This window comes from Struthio camelus, chromosome 15 (genome assembly GCF_040807025.1).
Source record: "Struthio camelus isolate bStrCam1 chromosome 15, bStrCam1.hap1, whole genome shotgun sequence".
NCBI lineage: Eukaryota > Metazoa > Chordata > Aves > Struthioniformes > Struthionidae > Struthio > Struthio camelus.
The window spans coordinates 5,669,018-5,696,948 of NC_090956.1; the positions used below are offsets into that span (position 1 = coordinate 5,669,018).

Below are 27,931 nucleotides of genomic sequence, written 5' to 3' on the forward strand. Positions count from 1 at the left end.
CAAAGTAACAAAACAGTATAAATTTTACTTAAGTCACACTTAATGTTTCATTAAGGTAACACTGAAATTGCCACATTCTCTACACTTTTATGAATTTACTTTCTAGCTGGCCTGCAAACTTTCAGTCTACTTCAGTAGCAGAAGACAGCTCAGCTAAACTTTCTTCAAACGTCAGTGCAAGAAACATAACCTCAGCAAAAGCACAGATCAGAAAAGGACCACATAGAGCAGGCTTCTGAATACCATCTACCATAGCAATATGGAGTACTGGTAGCAGGAAAGGCAATTAAGATTCTGAACTTAAGAAAATTCAATATTTACAGCTTGGATAGTTAAGCAGTGAACAGACTGACAACAAAGGCTGTGGAATCTCCATTACTGAAAGGTTCAGAAAATAGATACACAAATATCCATTAGGAATTGATTGATCCTGCCATAGCCTTGGAGAACAGACTGTTGAACCTTCATATCCCCTTGCAGCCCTATGTCTTTGGTAAAGGACCAGTGAATTGCAACATCAACATCATATTTTAGTTAATCTATCTATTAAAAACACATGCAAAATTAAGTATATTTAATTCAGTCATGAATATGCAGTAAGATCAGAAAAAGCTCATAGCCTTATGGCAGGGAGACATCACTAGGTAAATTAAACAACAGAATGAGATTCCAGCAACAGAAAAGTAGGCGAGAGAGGCTGACAGGCAAGGGGGTCAGAAGAGGTAAGAAGAGGTGCAAAGGTATGTGGGCACAAGGAAACTGCAATCAAGCTGCAGTGAGCCATTTGCTGTTCCTACTGCTAAGGAATAAGGGCAGGAGTAAAACTATTGATGCTAAGAAACCCTGCTTTCCGTAACACTCATCCTGGAGCAGGAGACTAAATGTTTGGTAGCATCAGGGAGCAGTTAGGGCTGGCTGTTCCCAGAGGGAAGCCAAGCCAGGACCAAGGGTGACCCCAGCACAGGCAGTACCCTCACCAACTAGGGTGCAATCCTACACCATCTGACCACAACAGGCAGAGCAGGATGGTGGTAACAGGGTTCATTGACAGTTTCAGACAAGGCAAGCAATTAAACAGATCCAGGGTCCATCCAGGAAGTGCAGTCAAGACCAAAAGGAGATGAGAACTAGAGACAACACCTGAGACAGGTTATAACATATGCCTGAGGGGTTCATCCAGGAGACAGGGTTCCTATCATGTAAGCCTGAGATTTATCCAGGAGGCAAGACCAGAGGCAGAACTGGAAGCAGGCACACCTACAGCTCAGCTCAGCTCAGCTCAGCTCAGAAGGAGCTCCTGGGCAGAGGGTGTGGGTGGAGGCCCCAGGTGAGGCTGGTCAAGGCTGTTAAGGCCTGTTAAGAGTATTCAAGGCCCTGACAGGCAGCACACTTAATCGTCATGTCCACTGAGAGAGACAAAGTTAGCAGCTGAACCACAGCCACACCTTAACAGTCTATTACCCTAAATAGCTGCTAATTCTGATTAGCTGAAGCTTAGATCTTACTAAGTATAGCTGTGCAGATCAGTTTGTGTTAAGAAAAAATGAAATTAGAGATGTTAGGATAAAGTAGAAAAGACCTACTGATTGTGGAGGCAAAACATTTGATAAAAACTTTGCTGATGCTTCTGCCAGTTTTTGCATAAGTAATACACACTAATTAACCCAGAGTATGAAAAAATCATGCACATTACTCAAAATCTCACAAAAATTTCTAGAGCAAAGGCAAGCAAGACTAATAAAAAAAGGTTTTCCATTGATTAAGAATAATTTACAGCAACTTGTCTTCATGAAAGTCCTTAGAGGAGTGGGAGTTGTTTTTTATACAAATGATCCAACTTCAGTAAGATAAAACATGCTTGGCTTATCAATAATATCAGCTCTCATGTACTTGAAATTAAGCTTTTGCTGAAGTACCATACTCAACTGGGCCTATAAACAGAGTAACTGTTTCATTAGTTTTAATAAAATTGTATGCAATCATTGCTCAACGATTTGGGGATGGAATTTAGCTAAATGAAAATCATAATCAAGCCAACGTTCCAAAACCGAAAATAATGAATTAATTCTTAGAAATGTTCTTCATTATCAATTTCTAGTAAGAACCATTAAACACCAAGAGTCAAGTCAAAGAGCTTATAATTGCCATTCCTTGGCTTATCTACTATATCTTTGCTAAAACATCAGAAGAGGCAAAACTGTCCATGTAACAATAGCTAATTGAACAGAAAGCATCTAACAATAAAAGCAACTATTTTAAAAAATATTCTTAACATTTAAGATCTAAGACCCAGATTCACAGAGGGGTTTATTCTATACCTAACTTTTAGGCATATAATTTGGGCAGTTTAATTCACAAACCTAACTTCAGTGTCGTAGTTGACAAGAGCTGGGCACTGAAGACTGAGTAACTACTATGAACAAGGAGTATCAAATGTTGCAAGTAAGCTTACCTAGGGGCTACAGGTTAACAAAGATTAGATTTGAAATCCCTCTTCTCCAAGACTCAGACTCCCATCTAAAATGCTGAGTCATTTGCTTATATATAAATGCCTGAAATCCCTTCTTACATTGAAGCTAAAAATATACTAATAAATACACGGGCATCGTCCTGTGCTCATCCACGCTGATAAGCTGTTAGCACAGTCCTTGGCCTGATTTTTGGCCATATACCAATTAATATTCTTCCAAACAATTCCTGGACATGATTGCAGGTTAGTGTGTCTACGAGCCGTTTCCAAAATGGAGTTTGCATGCATCCAGCTTGTTTTATTAAGTTGTATATAACTTAATATATGGATATTACATATCATATCATGTTCTATGCAACTTATGGTTCTAAAATGACCAACCGGCCTCAAGGCCAGAGAAGGCCTGGTCCATTTTGTTTACTAGCATTGATATGGTCTTAGGTTCTGAAATTGTCTCTGGGCACAGAAAACTAGTTTCACCGCTTTTTTCCAAGGACACAGTTATGGCGTTATCTCTGTCTCTCTCCAGGATATGGAAAATGTGGGTTCAGTGGGTTCCCTTAGCACAAAGAGGTGAAATTTGAGATTCCTGTATCCCTTTCCCAGCAAGGTACCCTTAGCACGAATCCACAGGACAAGGCTGGAAGATCTTCCAGTATCCAGTCGACGCTGTCCATTTTATATCCTCATAAACAGAGAAAGATCAGGGGACAGAAAGGAAAGGGCAAAAGCATGTGCATACAAATAAGAGAGATGATAAGCCTTTGGCCTAATGAGTAGGAAATTATTGAGAGGGAGGAGTTGTGGGTTCCCCCACCTGCCCATTACTGTTTATGCATTTTATCTGTATTTTGAGTAGGGACCAAATCACGGGACTTTCCACTTTCACTGAAGTGTCCTGCTGGAAAGAGAGTTTACCTGCACTAAGCTCTGCACTATTATTGCTAGACTATTCCAAATTACCTGGGATAGCTTTTCCATTTAAAAGTTATCTCTGTGAAGCCCTGTAAAATGGGGAATAGAGGGAAAAAAAATCAACAGAAAATTGAAATACATTAAGTTAAAAAACAAAGTAGAAATCTCCTTCCATGTAAAAAGCAGCATGCTGCAAAAATCACTTTTTTTCTGATGCTTTTTTAGTTCAATTTGGTCTTTTTATTCAACAGTTCTATATTACTAAAAAATTACAAAATTCAAATTTATCATTTAATTTTACTTCCTTTCCCAAGGCTTACACTGAAATATTGTGCTTACACTGAAAAGATAAGGGAGCAATTTCAATGGATCTTTTAAATTTGTGATTTTTTTTCTAGATACTGCTTCATCACCCTAAGAAATCATCTTTATTACTTCTAAATTAAATATCCCTTTTCAAATGAAGCTATTTAAAATATAAACATATGTTTAACTGAGCTTTGTTCTTTTATTCACGTGTATTTATCTGCAGTTTTTCCATCAGACCAAATGGGTCCAAAAGTAGTACTGTCTGAAAAGGAAAAACATACAATTAATAGAAACTACAAGTCCTCTTCAAACAGCTATCTACTTATAATACAGATGAATACCCCCGATGCTTCTCAAAATCTTATAAGAATTATGCCACTAAACATACTAATTTTCCCTGCCAATCTTACATTTTTATTTAACACTAACTAGGTTGATGTCAAAAAACTGAAACAAAATTATATTCCATATGTCACACCAGAAGCAGCTTGTAAAGATTAGCATATTTGTAAGACAAAAAATGCATTTTAAATTATGCATATATGAAAAAACTTTTTATTTATAAAACCACTTTTTCCAATTTAAGTATGTTTTTCTACTTTACTTTTATAAGATCAAAGAAATTAAATTCTATCCTGTAGGAAAGAAATTAGACAGAGTAACATCTGATATTGTGCAAAATGTCCACAGTCAATAATTTTAGCTTTTCAACCTGTAATTCTAGGGTCTAAAGAATAATCCATCTAGTCCAACATAAGACAGAGAGATGCCAGTCAGTCTGGCAATGATCATGACTGCTCAAAACACTCCATGTTCAAAACTATATTGGACAAGAACTGAAAATACAACCCTTAAGTTTCCAACTAAAATCTAGTATTTTTTACATTAGTCCAATTGTGCAAATCTCTTCTTAGATATCTTTTTATAGTGAATTCACTTAGATAAACTTTTTAAACAGCACTCTTTATACCTGTTTAAAAATCTGAAATGCAATGCGAGTTGAAGATGAACTATTAGAAGCATGTGCTTTCAGCAGAAGTGTGATATATGAATAAAAATATTATTAAAAACAAAGCTAAAGCATAATTAGCATCCTATACTGACCTTTCTTATGGTCATTAATACTAATACATTAACAAAGTCAGGGAAATACTTGGCTACCTCTTGGAGACATAGTTCTCTGTATGAAGTTGATGGACTAACAAGTACTTCAATATACTCCACATGTATTATGCTGTATTGCCTTTGGTGATAATATATAAGTCAGTTAACTTAATTTAACATCAATATCAAAATAGCTTGCCAGAGGAAACTGTATGCTAGTAAATATATATTTTGCCTGGCAGCAACATAATTTGTCATCCCAGTGTCTTCACTAAATATTAGTTATAATTCTCTGACAGATGTTTTCAAAATGTGAAAATTGACCCAAAATAACTTTAGATTAATAATTAAAAGTACTAAAAAAAAAAAACCCTTTTGATAATGAGACTTTCTTCATCACTGTTATTCATTTCAAGAATCCATGACCTGTGAATAGCAGATTTTTATTAACACTGTCAAACAAACTAGTCAATATAGTAGCAAAGTCTCTAGTAAACTCTGATTCAAGTCATCTTCAAAGGTTCAATCCTTACTTTTGTGCTTATTTGTTTCTGTTAGACTGAGAGTAATCTCAGCTTGGCATGCACTTTTTGATGCATTAATAATCTGTAACAGAATTAACAGGGTATCTTGCTGGAAGTAAGCAGTACAACTACAAGAGTATTTTTTTGCTGCACAGCTCTTTCAACCTACTATTTTTAGCTAAGAAAGCACTTAAATTTCTCTAAATAGCTGTTCAGTAAAACAGAAATGCACTAATTAAAATCTATTTTTCTTCATTAAATTATGTCATTATTGAACTTCTACAAAAATGAATGTTTGCTATCATTTTTTAAGTATCTTTTAAATAAGCAAAGGTTCTTTGCCCATACTATTGATAATTTAATTCTGTAAATTCTATAGGTATAGTAAATGCCTGATGACTGACAGTCGCTGCCTTGATGTCAGTGGCAAAGCTTTCAGAGCTTGAAATATTTTTAGGCATGTTGTGTAGCTCCACAGGGCACTTTAATGTCAACTGTCACATAAACTGTTAACATAAATGTTTGCTGTTCATAATAAAGAAAGTGATTTCCGTATTTTATACTTTTTCAAAGAATGGAAGTCCTGGTAACTCTATTTATTAAAATAACTGGTATAATTTATTATCGTTTTGGGAGAGGAAATGGGGTGAGAGGGAAGGAAAGTAGACAGAGATTAAATAACTCAAAAATATTTCTCAGATACAGCACTGGACTGATTCATCAACTATCAATCACAGAATTACTTCAACAGAGAAATCAGTTCATATCAAAAAATATCAACACAGTATCTGCAGATATTGTAATTAAAACTTATTTGGCACAGACATTTTCTTAAAGTATTTATAGCCAATAAGCTTAATATATAACAAATTTGTATTTCTAGTACTGATGATTCCATGGATGAACTATACAGTGTAATCATCAGATCAGGAAGTGAGGATAAGCACCATGGTGGCCTACAGAACTTGTAATATAGTTACAGTAACTGTACCCAGTATCTCAGAGGCAACATAATTTTAAATATAGCCTAATATACAGAAAATGTATGGCTACTACTATTCATAGGACTGTCAGAGGGGAAAATGGCTAAGGATAATCTATATTTCAAATAAACAAATCATGTATGTGAATGATTTTTGGCAGAAGAGATCCATGCAATATTTTCCTCCAGAAATTTTTAAATGAATTAAATTGAGAAGAGGGAAAATCTATTTTTGGGGCAATCAAAAATAGTGGGCAAGTCTAATTTTCCATATTCGCATATCAAGTCTATTCAAATCTGACCTACCTGGCTCAACCAATGGCCACCAAAATAGCTCATGGTTCATTAGACCTGATATGATTACACCTGAAGCTACAAGTGCATACTCAATTTCTGTCCGTGACAAGCTTCTACTTCCAGTCAGTTTATTCCATTTTTTTTTGTATCTTCCAGAACTGCTGATGAGCCCTCTCCTTCTGAGCCTGGCAGGGAAAGAAAATATGCACACAAGGACAGTCCACTGATACAGTTCTGCAAAGTGTAATTATAACCAGAAACTTATACTTCTAAGATCAGAATCAAGATATTCTGACAAAAGAAAATATGATTTTTTTTGGTACAGGTATTCACCTGTTAGAGACAGAATTAGTCAAATTTCAGAATAATGGTTCTTTAATAATACTGTTATTTTACAACAGTAATATGTTAATGTAGTTACCCTTTCATACACTTATCCCACTGAACTGCAATGGATGTTTGCCTTACCATTACTACTGATTTGCAGGGCTACAAGATGGTATTAATTACTATTTTCCAGATTAAACTCTCCACTACCATTGACAGTAAAATATTTCACACTGAACTCCTTGGGAATAAATATGTATTCATAAGTCTTTTTTGTGTTTTCAGAAAGAAAACTATAAATATTCCAAGAAACTTGTTTCTGTTAACAAAATCTTCCAAAATGTGGATTACATAATACAGGCTAAAAGTTAACTGGTTTCTAGGATCTAGAACATTCTGTAACTTTAACAAATAAGGTAGGGGAAAAAAGAGTGATTTTTTTTGTTATTACATTACTTTATCTGCATACTTAGCTCCTTATCCACCCAGTAGACTGGGCAGAATACTGCCAAATTCTTATAAATTCATTCTTTCCAGCCCTACCACATTTTCTTTCTCTTCACCATGGAAGTTTTCAGAAGTACAAAACCATTTAGAGTAGTAAAGTACTACTAATCTCCTGTTACATTCACAAGCGTGAATTAGGGAGCTGCCCTAATAGAACTGCAACACAAAAATGCTGCAAGCCAGACTTGCCTTTTCATCATTATTATTATTCTCACCAATTGCTAAATAAACGTATTATTTTCTTCTAACCAGGTTCTTGTGGAGAAAAACATTCCAAGAAAAGAGAGAAGAGGAAGGAGAGAGAGAAGAGGAAGGAGAGAGAGAAGAGGAAGGAGAGAGAGAAGAGGAAGGAGAGAGAGAAGAGGAAGGAGAGAGAGAAGAGGAAGGAGAGAGAGAAGAGGAAGGAGAGAGAGAAGAGGAAGGAGAGAGAGAAGAGGAAGGAGAGAGAGAAGAGGAAGGAGAGAGAGAAGAGGAAGGAGAGAGAGAAGAGGAAGGAGAGAGAGAAGAGGAAGGAGAGAGAGAAGAGGAAGGAGAGAGAGAAGAGGAAGGAGAGAGAGAAGAGGAAGGAGAGAGAGAAGAGGAAGGAGAGAGAGAAGAGGAAGGAGAGAAAAAGAAATCCTTGGTTTAACAAGTTCCATATAAAGTTTAAGACTCAGTGGAAGAAAGTTGCCTGAGTCAATTCTTAAATGTACTGAAGAATTCTCAAACAAAATTAATGTGGGAATGCAATTAAAAGACAAAGAAGGAATAATAAAAAGTACCTGCTAAGAAGTAATGATCCACAAAGGTACCATCTGCCAAACATAGCACAAGTGAAAATGCTTGGTGAAGGAATAGAATGAGAAACACCAAAATAAAAGCTTTGCAGTTACTCAGCTGAAGCATTTATACAACCCAAAAATGCACATGAAAAAGGAAATTGCCTACACTGAGCCTTAACTTTACAGATGCACAGGCCCTTAGAATATCAAGATCCTGAGAACTTTTCAGTCCACCTCCTAGTACTGTTGCTTTCCAAATCTGCGCTCCACTAGGATTTCACAAATGCTAAAGAGCATAACTGCATTGTATATATGACACTAAAAACACAGCATCAAGAGACCAAAGGAATGTCCTATAAAATGAGGTGATGACCACGTCATGGGAACATAAAACGGGATCATCTTTTTCAAGCATCATATACTCTACCTACACATGATATATTCTAAACCCTTACAGCTTGCCAGTGTTTTTCATATTTCTGCTCACGAGCTAAGCTACTAAGTACTTCGTGGAAGATGTCTTTGCTTGTTCCTTCAACACACTAAGTTATAGATACGCATATCATCAACATCCTCAATTTAATTTTGCAAACCTTTTCAAAAGTTGATTCTTATTTCTAGCACAGCTTAGGTGCTGATTACCTACAGATATGCATGTTTTATAGCAGCATTATAAAACTCCATTATAAAGAGTCTGAGAGCTAACTATTTAATTCAACAGCTATATGGCAGAGTTTTCAGAGAAAATACAGTAAACTCTGAAACCTGTAAGATTCCACCAATCCCTGATAGTTTTTCTGTCTTAGAAATATCACCTATATTTCAGGTTCACCACTGTCTTTCAGGAGTAACTACTTCAGGTTAACTACTATGTTTCAGGTTAAGATAACAACTAGATCATACAGCACTTAAGTAAATCTGTTGTATAGACTTTTCTGTAACCTCTTGCATTGTTCTTGCATGTCTTCATAAATCTCAGAAGAAAACCAGCATTTCTCTGAGTGTTCAGACCAGCCCAGGAAGAGCTTTATGATTATTTTACAGTATTACTGACATCTAGAGTAACAGCCTGCTGGGCTAGCTACACTGTTTGGAATGACAAGCAACAGTAGCATCTGTCCGTATTTCCATGAGGAAATACAAGCTATCACACGGTATCAGAAGCCAGATCCCAGAACTGCCTTTTCTGCTGTGCTGGGGAATTTAGAACACACTCAAATTCTAGGAAGTCACTATGCATAAGGATAGAGGTGGATGGATTTAACGGGCATTATCCCGTTCCTCACTCCCTCCTGAACAAAATGAGTGAATAAATATACAAATAAATAAATAAAACAGATAACACGTCAGAAGTCAAGCCAGAGGAAACACAGTTACGGACACAGATATGTTCATAATTTTAACAGAAAAAGTATGATCCATCTGAAAGAATTTATTAAGCTTACATTTTTTTATTTTGAGATTTTCTGAACTCTAAAGATGTAAAAGTTGATCAATCTGTGAATAAACTGAATTTAGTTTCTTCCCACTTAAACACGTTTCCTCTCCAGAATTATGAAAACATTGTCCTAAAAAAATGCCATTTAATAATCACATTTTTTTATCTTTAAATATTTTGTTTTCTCTCACCGCTCCAAGAACTTCCTGAAGTAAAAGAGGAAACTGACAGATTAGAAAAGTGTTCAACCGATTGTACCCAAACATTATTCTTATTACTTCTTATATTCTTATTAATATTGTTAATGCTCAATTAAAATAGTTTACAAAATAATAAGTAGTTTTTTCTAATTTCTCTCACCTTCAGTATTGTAGGGCACTTGTTCAATCTGAGATTGTTAGGTTTTTAGATAATGGTTTTAAGTTCTTTCAAAGTGGAAGGAGACAACTTATTAGAGAAGAATCTGTGACAAAGATTTAAAGAGAATTTCACTCTAATGGACAAACAATCAATATTAAATGGGTATTTAAGGTAGTTGCCTGCTTCAGAAGTCACAGAAATGATAAGAAAACATTGGATTTTGTGCAATATTTTTCCTTGATATTGACACACCTGTCATCTGCACCATCAGGTACACGTCTGCTAGGAAAAGAGACTATTAAAATTGGCATTATATGCTTCCAAGTTTATTATCACTTGTTGGGTTTCATGCCGTATGCATTCTATTACAAATAAAACTCTTAAATGATAGCCTGTTTAGGCTAGTATCTGAGACTTGGATATTTGTTGTATCGATGGAATATTATTACCTTCATCAGCATTTGCACAGACTATTTTGTCTCAAAGATAGGTTAATTGTCTGGAACTTAATATGCATGAACAGAAATATTATACAAGATGATAAAATAGCCATCAGAACACTAAAGAAGATGAATGGTAAAGGACCCTTGCCACTATAATATAACAGTAACCAAATACTACTCTTCTCCCTATTTGCAGTCTTCCAAACAATACAGATCAGAGAGGATCTGGGAGAGGATATTTAGTAATCTAATGTCCCTTTCAAAGGACTGATGGAATACACCCTACTTAACTATTACAACACCATCCCAGTTTGATATAAAGAAATTTGTGATTTACAAGCAAACCCAAAGACTGGATGGATGTTCATTTTGATAATCAGGCTAGACTAACGGTAGCCTGAGGGTCTGAAGGGTGAGGGAGACATAACTGCAAATCACATCACGGTTCCGTCCTTCTGGAATCCCCAGAGACTATTCCTCTTAGATAACCATCTGCAAAAGCCAGCAGCTCATAGCCGGTTTTCCTATTGAACTTTTTTCCTGTAATTTACAGATTCATGAGAAACTTATTCTATTCTCTTCCAAGATGGACAGTGTGAGCAATTTACAGATAAGGACTCTAGAAAAAGATTCTTCACCTTCCAGTGTGGAGAAAGGCATTTATGTAGTATGTCTGTTGTCTCCTACACAATACAACCTTTCTGCCAGTATATGTCACTGCAGTAACTATGGAAAAATTAAAGATAGGCTAAAAGGAAAGTTTATTATTTAAGGTAGCCGGAAAGGGTATTTCTTTCCATTACCAATCTGAGTGGACAGACTAATTTCTCAGTTCCAGAAATCTATTGAACCACATACTTTTTCTCACACAGAAAAACAGATTTACTTCAGTGCAAGAAATTAGATCAGAGCAACAGTAAGAAGAGGAGAACGTTTCATATGCTAACATTAAAGAATAGAACTTCTCAGGGATTAATCTGTATAACTTTAGTAATACTTATTAGTAACCCTACTGTACCCATTAATTACTCTGTCAAAAAAGAGTTTAAAAACTGCCCCAACACAACTCAAGCTTTTAAATGCCTAAAACAAATCTAATAAGAATTTTATAACAGCAATACATCAGTTTAAAATAAAAATTACCATCTAACAGAATGTTGTTAGATGTGAAGCTTACTCAATGTAAGCTAAAATTACCTACTTTTACACACCACATTATATTGGTAAAATTACATTACTTAGCACATTAAATCAAGCCATACAAATCTTAACCTTTTTCTCTATAATATTAGTTTATATTGTCATTAGTTTCCATCTAGTAAAAGGATCTGTGATTAGCCTAAGATGTTTTTGCAAGTTCTAAAATACAGCTGATAGGCATTATACAAAGAAAAAAAAAACAAAGATCTTCTTTATGCTACATGAAAATGCAATAATGTACTTCTTTTTTTCCCCAAAAAAAGGACATTTAATAAATGACCAATAGTGATGACAGATCACTTTACCAAAAATTCAGAGCCAAGATTTCAAAGAGCTTGTAACCTGTTGCCTTTAGCTGTGTCTTCAAAGATGGTATGTCTGAAAGATTCAAATGCTTTTTTCTGACAGAATATTGAATACATATTGATATGAAAAAGGATGACTAAGTAATTTAATAACCATGAGTGTTCTGACTTTAATATTATTACATTTGACAATACAGATTTATGAGATTTGGGATCCACATTTAAGATCACACAATTTACACAGTTTCTCTCTGTCAATAAATGAGGTACAAAATGAAACTACAGTCAGATGCAGTCATAAATTCAAATTATGCTTAGAAATCTGAAATTCAGCAATATATACATTTAAATCACAAAAATTAATTTTGATTTTTCCCCTAGTAAATTACAGTATGATACATAATGCAAGATACTGACATTATTGTCTCTACTAAGCAAAAATAGTCCAACCTATTGTATGCCACTTCACTTAGGAACAGTAGCTTGATGTTTATGAAGGTCACAATTTTTTAGGTAATTACTACAATATCATTGTTATCACTTAGTTTTAGACAACTAAAAAAGTTTATAAAAGCAAATTATGGGGGTGTAACTGCAAGAGTTATGATCTAAATGTGAAGTGAAAATTCTTAAAAAGCATTGCAATTTTTCACTAGTAGTAAACAAAAAATAAAGAGCAGCCTGATAATTTTGTGAAAAAAAAAGTTTGAACGGCCTATACAATTAAATATGCATTGACTGTACACAGCAAAATGAGTTGTTTAAAATCCAAATACTGCATAAACTTAAAAGTTTCAACCTAGGTATCAAAAGTGTCTTAAAATAATGTTTGATATATTAATATGAAATATGAATAAACTCCCAAAAAGGAAGGAGGAGGCCTCCAAGATGAGCATTCTAAAAAGCTACATGTTGTTAGATGGCCTTTGTTAACGACGGGCCCTATTCATACTGTTTCTGCATCTTAACTCCGAGTTCAAGGTATTTTAGTTCTTTCTTTATCAAAGCATTGCTTCTGCCAGCAGAACTGAGAGAAGCCAGTGAAGGCAACAGAGTAGGAAAGAGGAAACTAAGGGTGGAAACTTATGCCAGGATAATGTTTTCCATCTTACACTGCACCCCAAGGGCCGCCCTTCTTAACTGCCACATAATCAAAAAAATCTAAAAGGATACAATTAGTTAAATCAGTCTCAAATGACCCAAAACATTCTTTAAGATACAGTAAAACAACTTGTTTAAAAACAATTATTAAAAACAGGGTAGAGATGTGAAAGCGCAATTTTGGAAAAATATAATTATGCAAAACACTAACATATCTAATACTAATATGTTAATTTAAAATTTCTCTCCACATAGAAGTAAGGCTTTGTGTACAAAAACATAAAAAGTAAAAGTACTTCCAACCAGCATCACTTTTAGGACTTCAGAGGGCTTGAACACATCGAAGGCCTCTAAAAACCCCAAAAGATAAATTATTATACACAGTTTTTTTTATGTACAGTATATTCTACTTGTCAGCCTTACTACATGAGTGCAGATTAGCTATATGTCATGTATTTTATTTACCTTGATGTAGCATCATACAAAGCATGAGAGTCTATTCTGCATGTAGCCACTTTCCCAGAACCTCAAGGCTGCCGAGACTGTTGGATGTCTGGAAAAGTTACTGAGAGCTGCAAATATATACGAAATTGAGATTTGTTTTTCACATAGGATATAAGATTTGACTGAATTTTCCATATCTGGCAACTCCAGCACAGGTTTTGGGAGCTCTTTCAGTCAGGACGCCTAGGTTCTTAAGACACCCCTACCTCTCGTTTACAATGAAACAACAGCAAAAAATAACCATTTTCTTTCTTTCCTAGGTGATATAATATCCACAGCCGTTGTCACACATTAACAGTTCACACATAACTCTTTTGGTACCCATTAAGGTTTGTGTGTTAAATAAACTGAAGAGTGACTGACAACTAGATGCGTTACGTGTGCCCAACCCCAAAAGTCACTGATAAATTGTTTATAAAGAATGCGCAATATGCCATAATTTACCAAAGCACCAATGCCTATTCGCTTCATGCTGCAATGAATTTCAAGTAAACCTGAGTAGTATGCCATTGATGATGAAAAAAAATGACAGCTAACACTTATTCCAATATAGTGAACATTCGCACAAAAGCTGGCTTATCAGTATTTAGAAAGTCTAGCAGCTCTACAACAGCTCTATAAGAGGTTTAAAACACTAAAAGTTCTGCAAGAAAACAGGCTCACAAGTTCACTTACAAGTGTGGAAAACCAAAATTACTCAGTATTCTTTTTTTTTTTTTTTTTTTTTTTTTACATACAATATGAACACTTTGACCTCATTTCTATTAAACTCTATGGACAAATATATAGATAATAAAATGTATCACTGTTCATTTCTTAACCTAGTAAATCTTTTTGACTGGGCTGCACAAGCACAAAGTGACAGTTACTCCTTTATTTTGCTTACCAGTTCAGTAGAGTGATCAAGAGGAGCTAAGCTGTTGTTATCACCCCCCTACACTAGCACATGACAATAACTTCTAGGAATGTAACCTTTGCTGAGATCAGAATCACTCTGGTGGACAGGTTCTTCCCAAGCTGAAAAGTACACTGAAACTTATGTAACTGAGCCACGAAATAAAATCAGAGGAGTAAAAATATCTCCTAATTCAACTGCCATGAATTCATACTGATAAATCACTTCCCTTTATTACTGTACTTGTCAGCGGGTGAAAGCTTCTGTATTTTGTCATTTGTAAGTATAGAAAAAAATTCCTACTTCCTGTCCAAAGGATATCCTTGATTTAATGGCTATCACAGTGAAACTTGCAATTCAAATGGCAATGAAAACACAAATCTACTTAGTTATACCTTAATGAGAGCAGAACCTAGACCAAAGAATATCCTTATGTCATTGAGTCCTTTTGGATTCAGCCAGTTAAGGCAAGCCATGATTTTGAGGTAATTTAAAACCTTTACCTGCCTACCATATCCTCTATGGACACTTTTTGTAGTTTCAGTTACACTTACCTACATATTTGTTATTTTTTTGTCCTTCCTCACTGACTGCCAACATACACTGCAAATTCACTACAGAAAGGAAATATTAAAACAGATGTACTCAAAATTATGGCAAACCTAGAAAATGAATTGAAAAAAGCATTTTATCTCTACTCAGTCAAAGAGCACTTAAGCTGAAAGTGATACCGCATTTGTTGGTGAAAGCTATTCTTTAAGCACCCATCCTGCATTGTTATAGATGGAAAGTAACCATCTCTGCCCATGAGATTAGGGTGGCCCAATTTCAGAGCCATCTTAAATTTTCTCACTGGCTGCTCCACTAGTTTGTTTATAGTATAGCACCTCAACAACTTACAAATATCAAACCTTTAAGTTTTAGATCCTACCTGAATTTCTGTAACAGAACAATAACATTTGCATTCTTCAAATGTTAACAGGCACGACAGTTAACATTGCAGACTTTTATCGACAACAGCGTGCCATAACTATGTCTGTTCAGATTTGGCATAGCAGAAGACATAGCTATGTTCTTCATATAAAAGCTAAAAACTATAGGCATGAGAAACCTGAACAAGATTGACATGGCATCTTATTTTAATTATGATACATTTACATTGTGAAGATACTGTTGAACTACCCACACTAAAACTTTTGAGTTTGACATGCTTCTACTCTCATTGACTGAGAATTCTCAACAGAAGATTCAGAAAAATATGCATAAATATTTGACTAATTAAATGCTAATAATAAATCATGTATAATAAAAAAATTCAATCTGAGAAGGTTGCTATGAGCAATGGTACAGTGGAACTTGAAATAAGGATGTTAAGTAGTATATAAATGAGTTCAGGATATGTTTTCAAAATGCACATACATGAAATGTACATCACTATTATTCATTGCTATTCCAAATTTGTGGAAAAATGGGAGACTCATCCTCCATCATCTGAAACAAACTTCTGCTGATGGCTTCATTAAACAATAGCATCACCAGCCTGTTTTGTTTGTTGAACTGTGAATTAAATACAGACTCACTTAATCTGTTTTCCCATTGAAATGAACAAAAATGTTTTAGAGTGGAATTTTAGCCTTATTGTATGGATAACCAGCACTAGCAGAAATGTCCCATGGTCAGGTACTATGAATAGGACCCACTTTCTCTCAGTCTACAAACTTCAGAAAGTTATTGTGTAAAATACATGTATCCTTTTCAAGAAAAAAAGTATAGACTTCTCAGAAGCAATTCTTAAAAGATAAGAGTCTTGCACACTAGTTTCAAGAGAGAATAAAGCATAGAACTTAATAAAAATAATACAAATATTTAAGATAACTAGGAAGAATATTATTTTCATTTTAAAATGTTATTTTAAAAAATGATAGTTGCACGTGCTGCTTCAGGAAATAAGTTTAACAATAACTAAAATATTTTTCTCCACTTGAGACGTGTTTATGTTTTTAAAAAAAATCTAATGCAAAATGGGAAATATGTTTATATCATTTACCTCAAAATCTGTTGTCTGAAGTGGCAGGCATTAAAATGATTTTTAAAAGGCTGTAACTTCTGTTACTTCCTCTTCAAAAACAATTCTAACTTCTTTGTGGCAATAAAAATGGCTTGACAGAAGGTGAAACACAGGAGTTACTATTCTTGATCTTTTGCCTCTTAGTCTTATCTAATGTTTTTGAAAAACAATGCCTGGGATAATCCATCATGAAACAATCTTCCTGATTATCTGTTGTGAACAAGGTCTTCCAGCACAATAAAAGCCCTGCTTCAGATAATACTAGTGTCCTAGAAAAGCTACTCTGTGACCACTTGAAGGATAACTAAGGAATCTGCTCTACATTTTGCAAGTAGAATATGGGGTTTTAAACTATCACCTCAATCTTTTGCTAGAAGTAGACGTTATTTGTATTACAACAGCATCTAGGAGCCCTAATCACAGGCCAGAAGCACAGCGGTAGAGGTTGTATCGACCTGGGACAAAAAAGAGGACAAAAGCAAATTGAGGAAAATAGTCGGAAACACACAGATGGGCATATATCTGAGCAATGAGACAGTATTCACCAACATGAACAGTAGCGTTTTTAGTGCATCACCAAATGAGCTACTGTAAAGTTCTGTTTATGCATCATAGAAAAAAAGTGCTTGAAGAATTTAAGAGGGACAAAGAATTTGCTGAGGGACAAAGAGTTTCTCCTAAGCAAGAGTGAGAAGCAGGGAAAAAAGCACAAGGGTACTATTTTACAAATGTTATGTTAGCATGAAAGATTAGAATCAGCGTTTATTCAACCTCTTGATACTGAGAGAAAGAATGTAGTCCCAAACAATCTGCTTGATTTATAAAAGAAAAGTTAGTAGTACTTTTACATTCACAGATCCAGGAAGACTTAAAAACACGCTAATCAACACTGACCTTTAGGAATATTGACAGAGAATCCCCTTCACCTCATTCCACCCCCTTCAATTAGACTACAGCAAAATATCGTTTGCCATTTTGTCCCATGTTATGGCAAATATGTCAGTATCATCTTTGAACTGCAGGTATGGCATAGCACCATGTATTTTCTTCCTAATTACTGTATATCATTTAATTATTTCAGAAGTATTTAGTCTGAATCTCCTTTGCACTTCCTCACAGATAAGCATGGAGAAACGTGGCATTCCTCAGGTTGCAAGGAAGAGAGCAATGACTTTAGCACAGGAAAACTATATTGACACAAATGTTAGGTGAGCAAACAGTACAAGCATAATGAAATGTATTTTTCCATATGTCTGCATGTTTGAAATATTTGCACTCTAGCTCCATTATTTTCTTAGTACCTTCCCTTAAAAAGTACTAACGCTACTGAACAGATTTCCTGCGTACACAATGTTAAAAAGACTCGTTATCGAAGCCTCAACATTCTTAGCTAATAGGTATACAAAATTAGGTAAAGATGAATCTTAGGATGGAAGTACTGCCTACCAGCTCTTCTGCTGCCTTCTGTAACAATGATTTACACACTCTTCAATTTCATCCTGGAAGCCATGTGCGTAACCAATCGGGCCATGTGTTCTGGAGCTATTTAACATTATTCCCTCCATTGTAGGCCAAGAAGGCTACACCCAACAAATTATTTTCTTGATAAATTGCAAGACCTATGAGTTTATTCAAAAATATACATGATATTGCTTGAAAGACCATAAAGTGGTGTCCCATATGTCCCTATTGGCCTACGGGACATTGATTTATCCACCAGAATCTACAGGCTGTCCACTGTTAGAGCAAGGAAATGTGAAAAACGGGACTAAAGATTCAAGTTATCTGTTTAAAAATCACAAATGCTTTATCATTTACCAAAAATGGCACTTTAAAAGTTGTCTGAATGGTGTAACACACCATAAAATTGTACAATCCACTTCCACATTTTGCATCAAAGTCTTCCTTTCACCGGCTGTTGATGCTTATACCACCATTTTTACCTAATGAATCTGCATATATACAAATACTGAAAAGTAGTATCTGTGGAACTTACAAGACAAGTAGACAAGACAGAGAGAGAAAAAAAATCATTATTCCCATTATAGATCCTGAGAACTGAGATACAAGAGAATTAAGGGGAACATTCATTTTACCTAACTGTAGCACTTATCTTAGAAGTTTAGATTAGGAAGACTTGCTTCCTAACCTCCCTCTGACAAAGGAAGAAACTCCCTTAAAGAGTGTTCCAGAGAAGAAATCCAAGGTTAAGTCTGCTGAATCACCCCTTTAAAAGCACTAACTTTTCTATTTTCGACCCAGGAACACTGGCTGCCAAACTTAAGTAAGAAGTTAGGCCAGTTCTTCAGTTAGGCCAAACTTAAGAAAGAAGTGCATGTTCCCGTGTGTTCTGTCTAAGTCTGAAAGGTCTCTAACAACTTAAACTGATCTTAATGCTGCCAGGGTCATGCCCCCTGGCCACATGTTCCATCATCTTTTGCATTGTCCCTGTTGCTTGCCTGACCACAGCTTGAGCTAGTTCAGGGAGCTAAACCAGCTGAAGATTAAAACTTTATATAAACACTTACCCTTTCAAACCCTGCATCTACACTTTTAATATTAGTGAGTGAGTCTTACATTTCAGAGGCATTTCACAGATAAGGCATATGATTAGCAGCAGACTACTATATTTTCTAGTAATAGATTTGTTATTTTTACAGCAATAGCAAAAGAAAGAGTATATCTTAGTAAACCAAAAACACTAATACTCAATATATAGTATGCAAATCCCACGCATGTGTAGAAGCCAAGCATTTGTATAATACATAGATCTTACAAAATCAAGCATGCTTGTTTAAAAGTAATACAAAGTTTGTAAGCACTTCAAAATAAAAGGCTCTTCCTTTCTCAGCTATGTAACACCTGGAATGCAGACCTGCTAATGCTGCATGCACTAATTCCCATGGAATCTAGTGGAAGTTCCAAGGACATGACATTGCAAAGATCATGTCCTAAACGGAATGTGAAAATTTTACTTAGATGAAAAAAACGTTATCACATCTATTTAACACCCATTTGTAATCAATAAACTCGAAACCAATACATTGCCAACAATACATTCAAAGGGCGTCAACTATTACAACGCTCCAATTTAACAAATTTAACTGGGCTACGTCTGAGGCCACTTATCAGAAGAAAAAAGTACTTCTTCCTAAAGAATTAAAATTATGAAATTGCCTAAACTAGTCTGTAACAAAACCAATATCAGTACAGGCAGAAATGACCCTGGAAACCCCAGCTTCTTCAGGAGCAGATCCTTCGAAGCATTCCATTTTTATTCCGCTTGAGCTTTATGGGTGGTGCAGTCATCTCTAAGGCAAAGGACGTCTTTATTCACTAGGAAGTACTCTACAGTTAGGAATGGAAACCAAGTCTCACCACTCACATGCTTTCCAGCTGTAATAATGACAAGTAGTTTAATCCAGTGCCACACTATAGCTGCTAACAGTTCTTTCTTTAGCCCATGCACAAGTCTTCCTGTGTTGAATTTAAAAGGTCGAAGTGCATGAGAGACAGGACCAAGCATGAACAAGAAAGCAAAATAGTGAAAAATGACTAATAAGCATTATTCAGTCTTAGCTCTGACTAAGGGAGACAGTAAAGCAGTATATATTAATTTATACTTAATTATAATGCACATGCATAAAAAGTTCACATTAAGTTGCACAAGCAACCTTAGCTTTGGCATTTTCTCATCTTGGAACATATCATTTTAACTTTATAAAAGTTATTTTAACTTGGTAGAACTTCAAGAAAAAATATCTTTGAAAGGACCACAAGGGGATCAACAAAGTTGCCATTAATTTGTTTGCTAAAAACGATTTTAAATAGATTTTATATATATGTAGATTTGCAGAGGGAGGAATAAAGTTCTATTTCTGCAGTTAATTCAGCATGGAGAAGATTTTGCTCCACGTGCAATCTCATTGCCTTCATTCTTCCCACAGAGTCAATGCAGCAAAAAGGCCAAAGTTAACAAAATAGCTAGTCAATTTAGAATGTCATGGTTCAGGTACAGCTGTATACAAAGCTACTAAATGCATGAAATTAATGTATTTTAATCAAGAGTTCATTATAGACATGCACATATGTGCTGGTAAGATCTGTAGAATAAAATAAAACTCTGAGACATATAAAACTCAAGCATTTTACTCATAGATTCCTAATAATTTGCTTCAGATTGCTTATTGCAATTTCTAGTTTTTTTTTTTTTAAATTAGTCAGATAATCTTTAAAATAAGAGCCAGTATTTGCCTTTGTTATTCAAAATACATGGCTATACACAGAGATGATAGAATCTTCCAGAACAACCTTTCAAGCACAATAAGCAAAGAACACAGATTCTCTTCCCTCTTTTTTAAGTGATGTAAAAGTTCCACAGAATAACTCTGAGACTGAACTGCTATAACCTCCCTCTCCTTACCTGGGTAGTTTCTGGTTTAAGTGTCTTCTAGTAACGCATGGTAAATATCTATTGCCCGTGGTCCTCCTGCCCCTCTAATAATAGAGTGTGCCCTCAAGAAACAGTCTGAAACACTGCACGTAAAATGTTATTGCATATGTACACAAATCTCTTTTAACTTGCTTTGAGAAGTCTTAAAAACTAGTCATTTTTCAGCAAAAGATAAGCGTATAAATCAAACAGATTGATTAGTAGAGACACAGTAGAGTTAGAAGTCATACGACATGGACACACAAAAAAGCCCACTCTCCACCCCATTTCCATTTAGACAGGGCTAGTAGTTACTCTTCTAAAACCATTTTTAATACTTACAATCATATGTGTCAATAATTCACCTGTTTAAAAACTAACACTTTTTCAACTGCTCTTCTAAAGAAAAGGAACACCAGAGGTAAATCCACTATGAATTAATGAGCTTCCAATGAATAATATCAGAATCTTTTGGAAATAAAAATGCATCTCAACTTCTCATTTGTAATGCCTCTCATTCTCAAATAAGAGTCACCCTCACATTTAACTGTCTCTCTGTCCTTCCAACAACTACTCTTTCAAGTTGCTTAGCATCTTTGCATGCCAAACGCAGGTGACATTTGCTTGAAAAGGCTTCTTACACTTAGCATAGGTACAAATTAGAGCAGATTAAATATTTGAATTTAAAAAGCTGAGCCCCAGAAACATTTTCTTCTTTCCTCCATGTCACTGTTTCTATCAAAGCATAATAGATCTCAAAACCACCTTAAATATACATTCAGGTCCTTGTTCAATTCAGAATTATAGATTTGATCAAGTGGCATGAAAAGATTACACTTCCATTTCTGTTAAACTAAGAAAAATCAGACAAGCTTCCCTTTCTTAATATTTAAAGATACCATCTCCTGTTTAAAAAGCTTAAAGCTATGCACTGGTTTTATCTATTTCTAAATCATTCTGAGCTACAGCCATCAGTCCAAAAGAATTAGGATTTTTTTTCTAATTGTTTAACAAAAGTAAAACATTGGGAAGGTACTTAAATCCATTAAGATGCATGTTGAGTAGCCTCCAGCAACTTTCAACCTACTTAAACGAGCAGATTTTTTTGTTTCCACACAAATATTCAAGTATTTCAGTAAACATTTTGTACCTTAATAGGCATCAGTGTTTGTTACTCTCATACATAACTAATAAATTCCAGTCCTGCAGTGAACTCTATGTATTCAACAGGACTACAGGACTATGCGCAGGCACACTAGACCACTGAGCTAGAGGTCACTGCCAGATAACGTTCTTCTAAGTACAGTAGCTAGCTCCTGTGTTGAAATGATTCACTTTTACCATCACCTTGCAAATTCTAAATTGGTAATTATAGTGATTATCAATTAGCATCTCATCACTATTTGATGACACACAATGTCTTGAGGCTAGCTAGCACTTAATACTCAAATTTAACAAAAATGCCAAGTGTCATCATGGCAGAGGCTAGCAGAGATAAAGAACTGAATAGGTAACATGTACACCTGTTTTCAGACCGTTAAAGATTAATTTTTCTGATGAGATTCCCATTCACAGATGGGAAGTGTGGAAAGCAGGGTGAGACAAACACATAGTCTGAATGGGTTTCTATGCAGACCTGCAGCCAGGACAGAAGTAAGAGTACCATCCCAGACTATGTTCATGGTACAAACCACAGCCTTTCTTATCTGTCACTTTCTTCCACTCAGAAAATCTCTTCCATAAGGAGAAGGTCTGCACTAGCAGTACTAAAGTTTGAAGGAAATACTCTATTATCCAGTACAATAAACCACTGTATGTTTCATAATAAGTAAATTCACTTAGAAATGGAAAACATCATATAAACTATTACACCCAATTATGTAACCCAACGACCAGAGAAAAAGAGAAGCTGAAGATCTAAGTATGAAGTGTATTTACAAGTTGTTTTATTTACATCTCTCCTCTAGATCTGCTTTTGTGCAGAAAACATTCAGGACTAGAGATTTCTCAGACAACCTGTTGCTGTTGAAAATATTTTCTTTCATTCACTTTACAGTACAAGATATTTAATCTCAATGACTTTATCCAATGTTTCCGATGAAATAAGGAGCTCTGCATTTCAGTATGCCTGAAATAGTTATTTCTTTAATACTGAGATAGTTATTACAAAAATGTTAGTTAGTTACAGAATAGTATTATGATTCATTCAAAATGATCATGGCCCATACATTTAGAATGTTCCTTTTTTATCACATAAAAAGACTGGAGTCATGTAATACTCTCATGCCTATGACCACATTTTTCCGTTAAAAACTTTCTGTGGCTGCACCAGAATCTCCATTTTCATGAAACCAGGACTTTTATAAAAATTGTCATTTCCTGTCTAAAGTAAATGTTGGCATAAAAATGATGGATATATTAAAGAAATTCAAAGAGCAAAAAGAACTGTGACTTACAAATGAAAGCAAATTTTGCGACAACCTCATAAAAGCACTGCACACTGGTTTGTGTGACCCCCACACTGGCTTGTGTGTTACAGAATTTTTAAAAGACTACTTGTAAAGTTAGTATTTCCTCATTTTCTGTATTATATAAAAAGAAAAATGTATTTTGTTCCTGCATAATATAACTGTTTATCTTTCATCGTTTAATAGCTACTAAGCTCCATACCTTTATGTGCAACAATATTTCTCTCAGAAAGAATGTAGCTTTTTCTCTTTGCTTCCCCTCCCCCCTTAATTACTGATGGGTGAAACTAACTTAGTGTTAGGACTTCTCTTTAGGATACTTTGTAAACACTGTATAACTCCCAGAGAGTTGTATTATCTAAAAGTGATAATATTGAGAATGTTTAGCAATCTGAAATACTGTATCGAGATATTTTTCCATACTATGTGCTAAAGAAAAGTTTCAGTCCGCTTCTTAATCCAATAAGATGGCTAGTTTACTACTAAACCACAGAAAACCTTTTCCAAGACATCTAAACTGATTCTTCAATCACTTGCACTTAAAACTGGCTTCAATTAATTTTTTTTTTTTACATTTTTAATGAAAACAGCATCGTCAAGCACTTGTCTTTCAAAATAAAGCATCATGTTGGCATCTATCAACAACAACTAACAGAAAAAAAGAAATTTTAATTTTAATTTGCAGGGAGAACTATGTTGGGTATGTTTTGCTTCAGAATAACAACAGCCTGTAAGGGCTTGCAGGCCTCAGTATAAGTAGTTTGCAAATAGGAATGACAGCATAAACAAAGCATTGAGAAAGGTTTATGAGGGTGGAGTCCATTATTAAACACAGGATTAAAACTCTCTCGTATCCTGCGGCTCAAAACTTTCAGAGGGTGCAGTAGTAAAGCCTGAGCAGGCAAACTACAGCAGATTTGGCTTTCTAACCCCTCTTCTTCAACACACAAGACCATCCAATTATTAAAACTGAATGCAGTGTTGTTCCCTATGAAATACTCAAAAACAAAGAACTAAAATACAAAGCCCATTCCCCTTTATAAATTATTAACTTCCGCTTTTAATAACTCACCGTCCCACACTATACAGTTCAGCATTGTACCACACATACCACTCCAGTCAGACAATACACACAGCAATAAAACCCAATCCAGCAAAGAAAGTGAAAGCTGCATTTGTTCAGCATGTTATTTTGCGCAGCCAACTATAATGCTTCTGCCTGCCATTTATTGTTTACTCTGTCAAAGGATTATTAAGAATTAAACTACATTTGGCAATTTTTTGAGAAGGGAATTTAAATGCAAAGTGACTGACACTTGATATTTAAAGTCTATTGGACGACTCTGACCCTTCGTTTACAAGTGACTCATTTGACTGCAAGGATCTCTGATGTGGAAATGCCCAGATACGAATCAATTGCAGTTTTTGTCTCGGTTAAATGTTACTTGGCAATCCAAGAGAAATGAACAATGCTCGAACCGAGGTTCACATAGAATAGTCCTCATATGTTTAAAGAATTCCTTTTACATGCCTGACTTAGTTCTAGTCGGTGGATTTATGAGTCCCTTTCTCCTAATAACTTGTTTCAGTGCACACTGTTTTTAAACACACACAATCAGCAGTTAACTCTTATGCTGCCTAAAAAAAAAAAAAAAGAACAGAAATCAGAAATGTACGGATACTTTTAAATAAATAAAAAGGTAGGTTTGCTCCTGATAAAGCTGTTGATTCTTTGTGGGAGATGGGGGGATAGGAGAAGGATAGGAGGACGAGAAAGGGGAAGAAACATATAGGTACAGTTTGCAAATGCCTCTTCTATAAAGAAACAATTGTGTATAAGAAATAGTCATTTTTACATAAAATCAGCTCAGTGAGAATTCTGCAGTTTGTTATCTCTGATAGGACTAAGTAGAATGGTATATCTTTACATGAGCGAGATTTCCTCCCTTTTTAGAAGGCAGATGCAGCATTTCTATAAACAAAAATGTCTCTAGCCCTACCTTGTGCCAGTGCTTGCAACATGTGGAGCTGAAGCAACAGAAACGCCCACCATCCCCGACAGAAGAAGAAACAGAAGTTTAACTTTATCATCGTTCCGTCTCCCCAGCTATTCCTTCGGGCAATAATTTCGCGATCCACCTTTCTTCCAACCATTATTGTCTCACTGATCCCCATCCGATTCGACTGCCTGCCACTCCTGACAGCGCTTTGGTCATTGCTCACTCCGCACCCCGAGGCCGGGTTCTCTTTGGTGGTTTGGGAACATCGCCCGCTGCCTTCGCCCTGGAGTTTGGGGGGAACAGAAGCCCCCACTCTACAGGAACTGAGGAGTCTTTGATTTGTGCTCACTTCGCATGCAAGCCGAAAGCAGCACTCCGTATGCCTCACTGTATTATAATCACCACTTAAGTCACTGTATTTTGTGGAGGTATTGATTGCACCAAAACAACCAGTCAGAAATGTGAAACACATGTTTCTCTGCACTGTCACATCCAATGCCTTCACCAGAGAGGGAGTAAGTTTATCGGTGTCAGTATTTTTGTAAATTCGGATCTTCTAGCACAGAGGAAGACTGATCCATCTTAGCCACCAGGAGACAATCCAAAGAGTACCTTTCATACCACAAGGGTGACGGAAACTGTTACCTCTGTGATTTTTATGAAGCGTGGTGAGTTTTCCGGCATGTATCCCATTCCCCGGTAAAAACCTTGATATGGAAGTGTTAAATTCCTGTACGAGGAAAAAAGCGACAAAGAAAAGAAAAACCTAAAACGAGGAGAAAGTATCTCGCTATTCCTTGTGCTAAGGATTTATTTCAGACAATTTCAAAATTAGCCATGCAGACAGGGTAGTCGCCAGATATCCCCGCAAAGCTCTGCATAGTTATATTAATCCGATTTTCCTTTGGATACAAATCTCTACCGTCAACAGAAGGGTTTGAAGAGTCCTCGACCAGGTAAATTTAGCAGCTCTGGCTGTGATGCCAGCTAGCTGTGTAGTCAGTCAGCCACAGGCCAGTGGGGGTGTCACTTGAACTCTCACGTTCAGCCGGAGGTAGGGAAAACCTCAGTTGATCTTATTTCCCTCCTCCTCGAGCATAGGTGCAGATCTGTGTCTTGCAGGGCGACGACGACAAAAATCACCTCTCACACGTAAGGCGTTTTTCTTCTGGCCGGTTAAGAAGCAACAACGAAACAAACCCTCAGCCGGATAGCGTCCGGGGCGGGGGAAGGGAAAATCTAAAACAAACAGCAACAAGGTGAAATCCTTCCAGCTTTGCTTAGATGGACTCCTGCCTTCCTTGTTTATGCAGCCCAGGGATCCTGGTTCCTCCTCTGAGCGTCTCTCCCCCACAGAAGCTGTAAACACAAGAGGGAAAGCGCTATCACAACAGCAGCAGTAGCGGCAATAAAATCACACACAATTAAAAAAAAAAGAAAAAGAAAGCACTGAAGACTTTAACATTTAAACAATGCATTTGGTACTGCTTTAGTCCCGCCTACCGTAAAGGGAAAAGTTTCGTGGGAGATTCCTTCTCCACAGTATTACAAAGAATACGAGTAGCTATAAAAGAAGAGCACCCAGGATAAAAACAAGTTAAAAACAAAGCACCTAAGCGCGAAATTAATCAAACAAAATCTTGTCAGCTCTCCCCCCTGCCGCCGAAAGGCAGCCTGAACTTTTCTCACCTCCTTCCACGCAACCTCGGTTTTAACCCTCCCCTAGCAGGACGCTCGCACTTTGCCCACCCTCCCCGCCCGGCGCGTACCTCGCCATCTCCGCCCCACATCGTGGCTCCCCTCTCACCTCCCTCCGACCCAGCAGACCCGCTTCCCTGCCCAGCCGCCGCCTCTCCTCGCCCTCCCTTCACATCTCTGCCGCGCACAGGCACCAACCCCTCCACAGCCCGCCGAGCTCCCCCTCCCCGCCTCACCCCACCTTCCCCTGACCTACACCTAAACAGGGCTGTATCTGCGCGGGGCAACACCCTCCGCAGAGCTAAGGAGGGCGCTACGAGAAGGTGGCGGGTACGTGTGTGGAACTGTCAGGACTTGCCGGGGAAGGAGGGGGGGAGCGGGGGGGGGCTCATTTCCATACAGGTTTGCCCGCCTGCTCTCCAGAGACGCCGGGGGCGGAGGAGGAAGAGACCTGCCCCTGCCCCTCCCACTCCCACTCGCGCGCTCACACACACATATTGTCCCCCCCCCATACACACACACACACACACACGCACAACCCGACCACGAGCGCGGGATCTGCCCGCAGCCGCTTCTAACGCTCATCGCCCTAACACCCCCCCCTCCCCCTCTGGTAGCACCGCCTCCGGCCAGCCCGCTGATTGGGCGGCAGGCGCGTGCGGCGGGAGGGCTTAAGAGACGCGCTCGCTAACGGCTGCGCGCGTGTTCGCCTGAGGGAACGTTGCCCTTCGTCTCGCTTCTCCCCCCTGCCCCCCCCCCCCCTCGCGCGCTCGCTAACGGCCGCGCGCGTGCGCGCCTGAGGGGACGCTGCCCCTCGTTCCCG

At 36.8% G+C, this 27,931-nt stretch overlaps 1 protein-coding gene across 4 annotated transcripts in view; it reads right to left on the minus strand.

Moving 5' to 3' along the window:
* The window catches only part of SDK1 (sidekick cell adhesion molecule 1), a 430,635-nt gene extending 402,924 nt beyond the window's left edge, over positions 1 to 27,711 (minus strand). For 2 of the 4 annotated variants that reach the window (XM_068908487.1, XM_068908484.1), the window contains exons 1-2: positions 26,914 to 27,107; positions 25,411 to 26,769 (exon numbers count right to left, since the gene is read on the minus strand). In XM_068908487.1, the coding sequence (XP_068764588.1) occupies positions 25,411 to 25,882 (472 nt within the window). In that variant the 5' untranslated portion in view covers positions 25,883 to 26,769; positions 26,914 to 27,107. Of the gene's footprint in view, positions 1 to 25,410; positions 26,770 to 26,913; positions 27,108 to 27,364 lie in introns of those variants that run through there. The other 2 variants (XM_068908486.1, XM_068908485.1) reach the window with 2 other exon arrangements.
* Between the last annotated feature and the right edge of the window lie 220 nt (positions 27,712 to 27,931).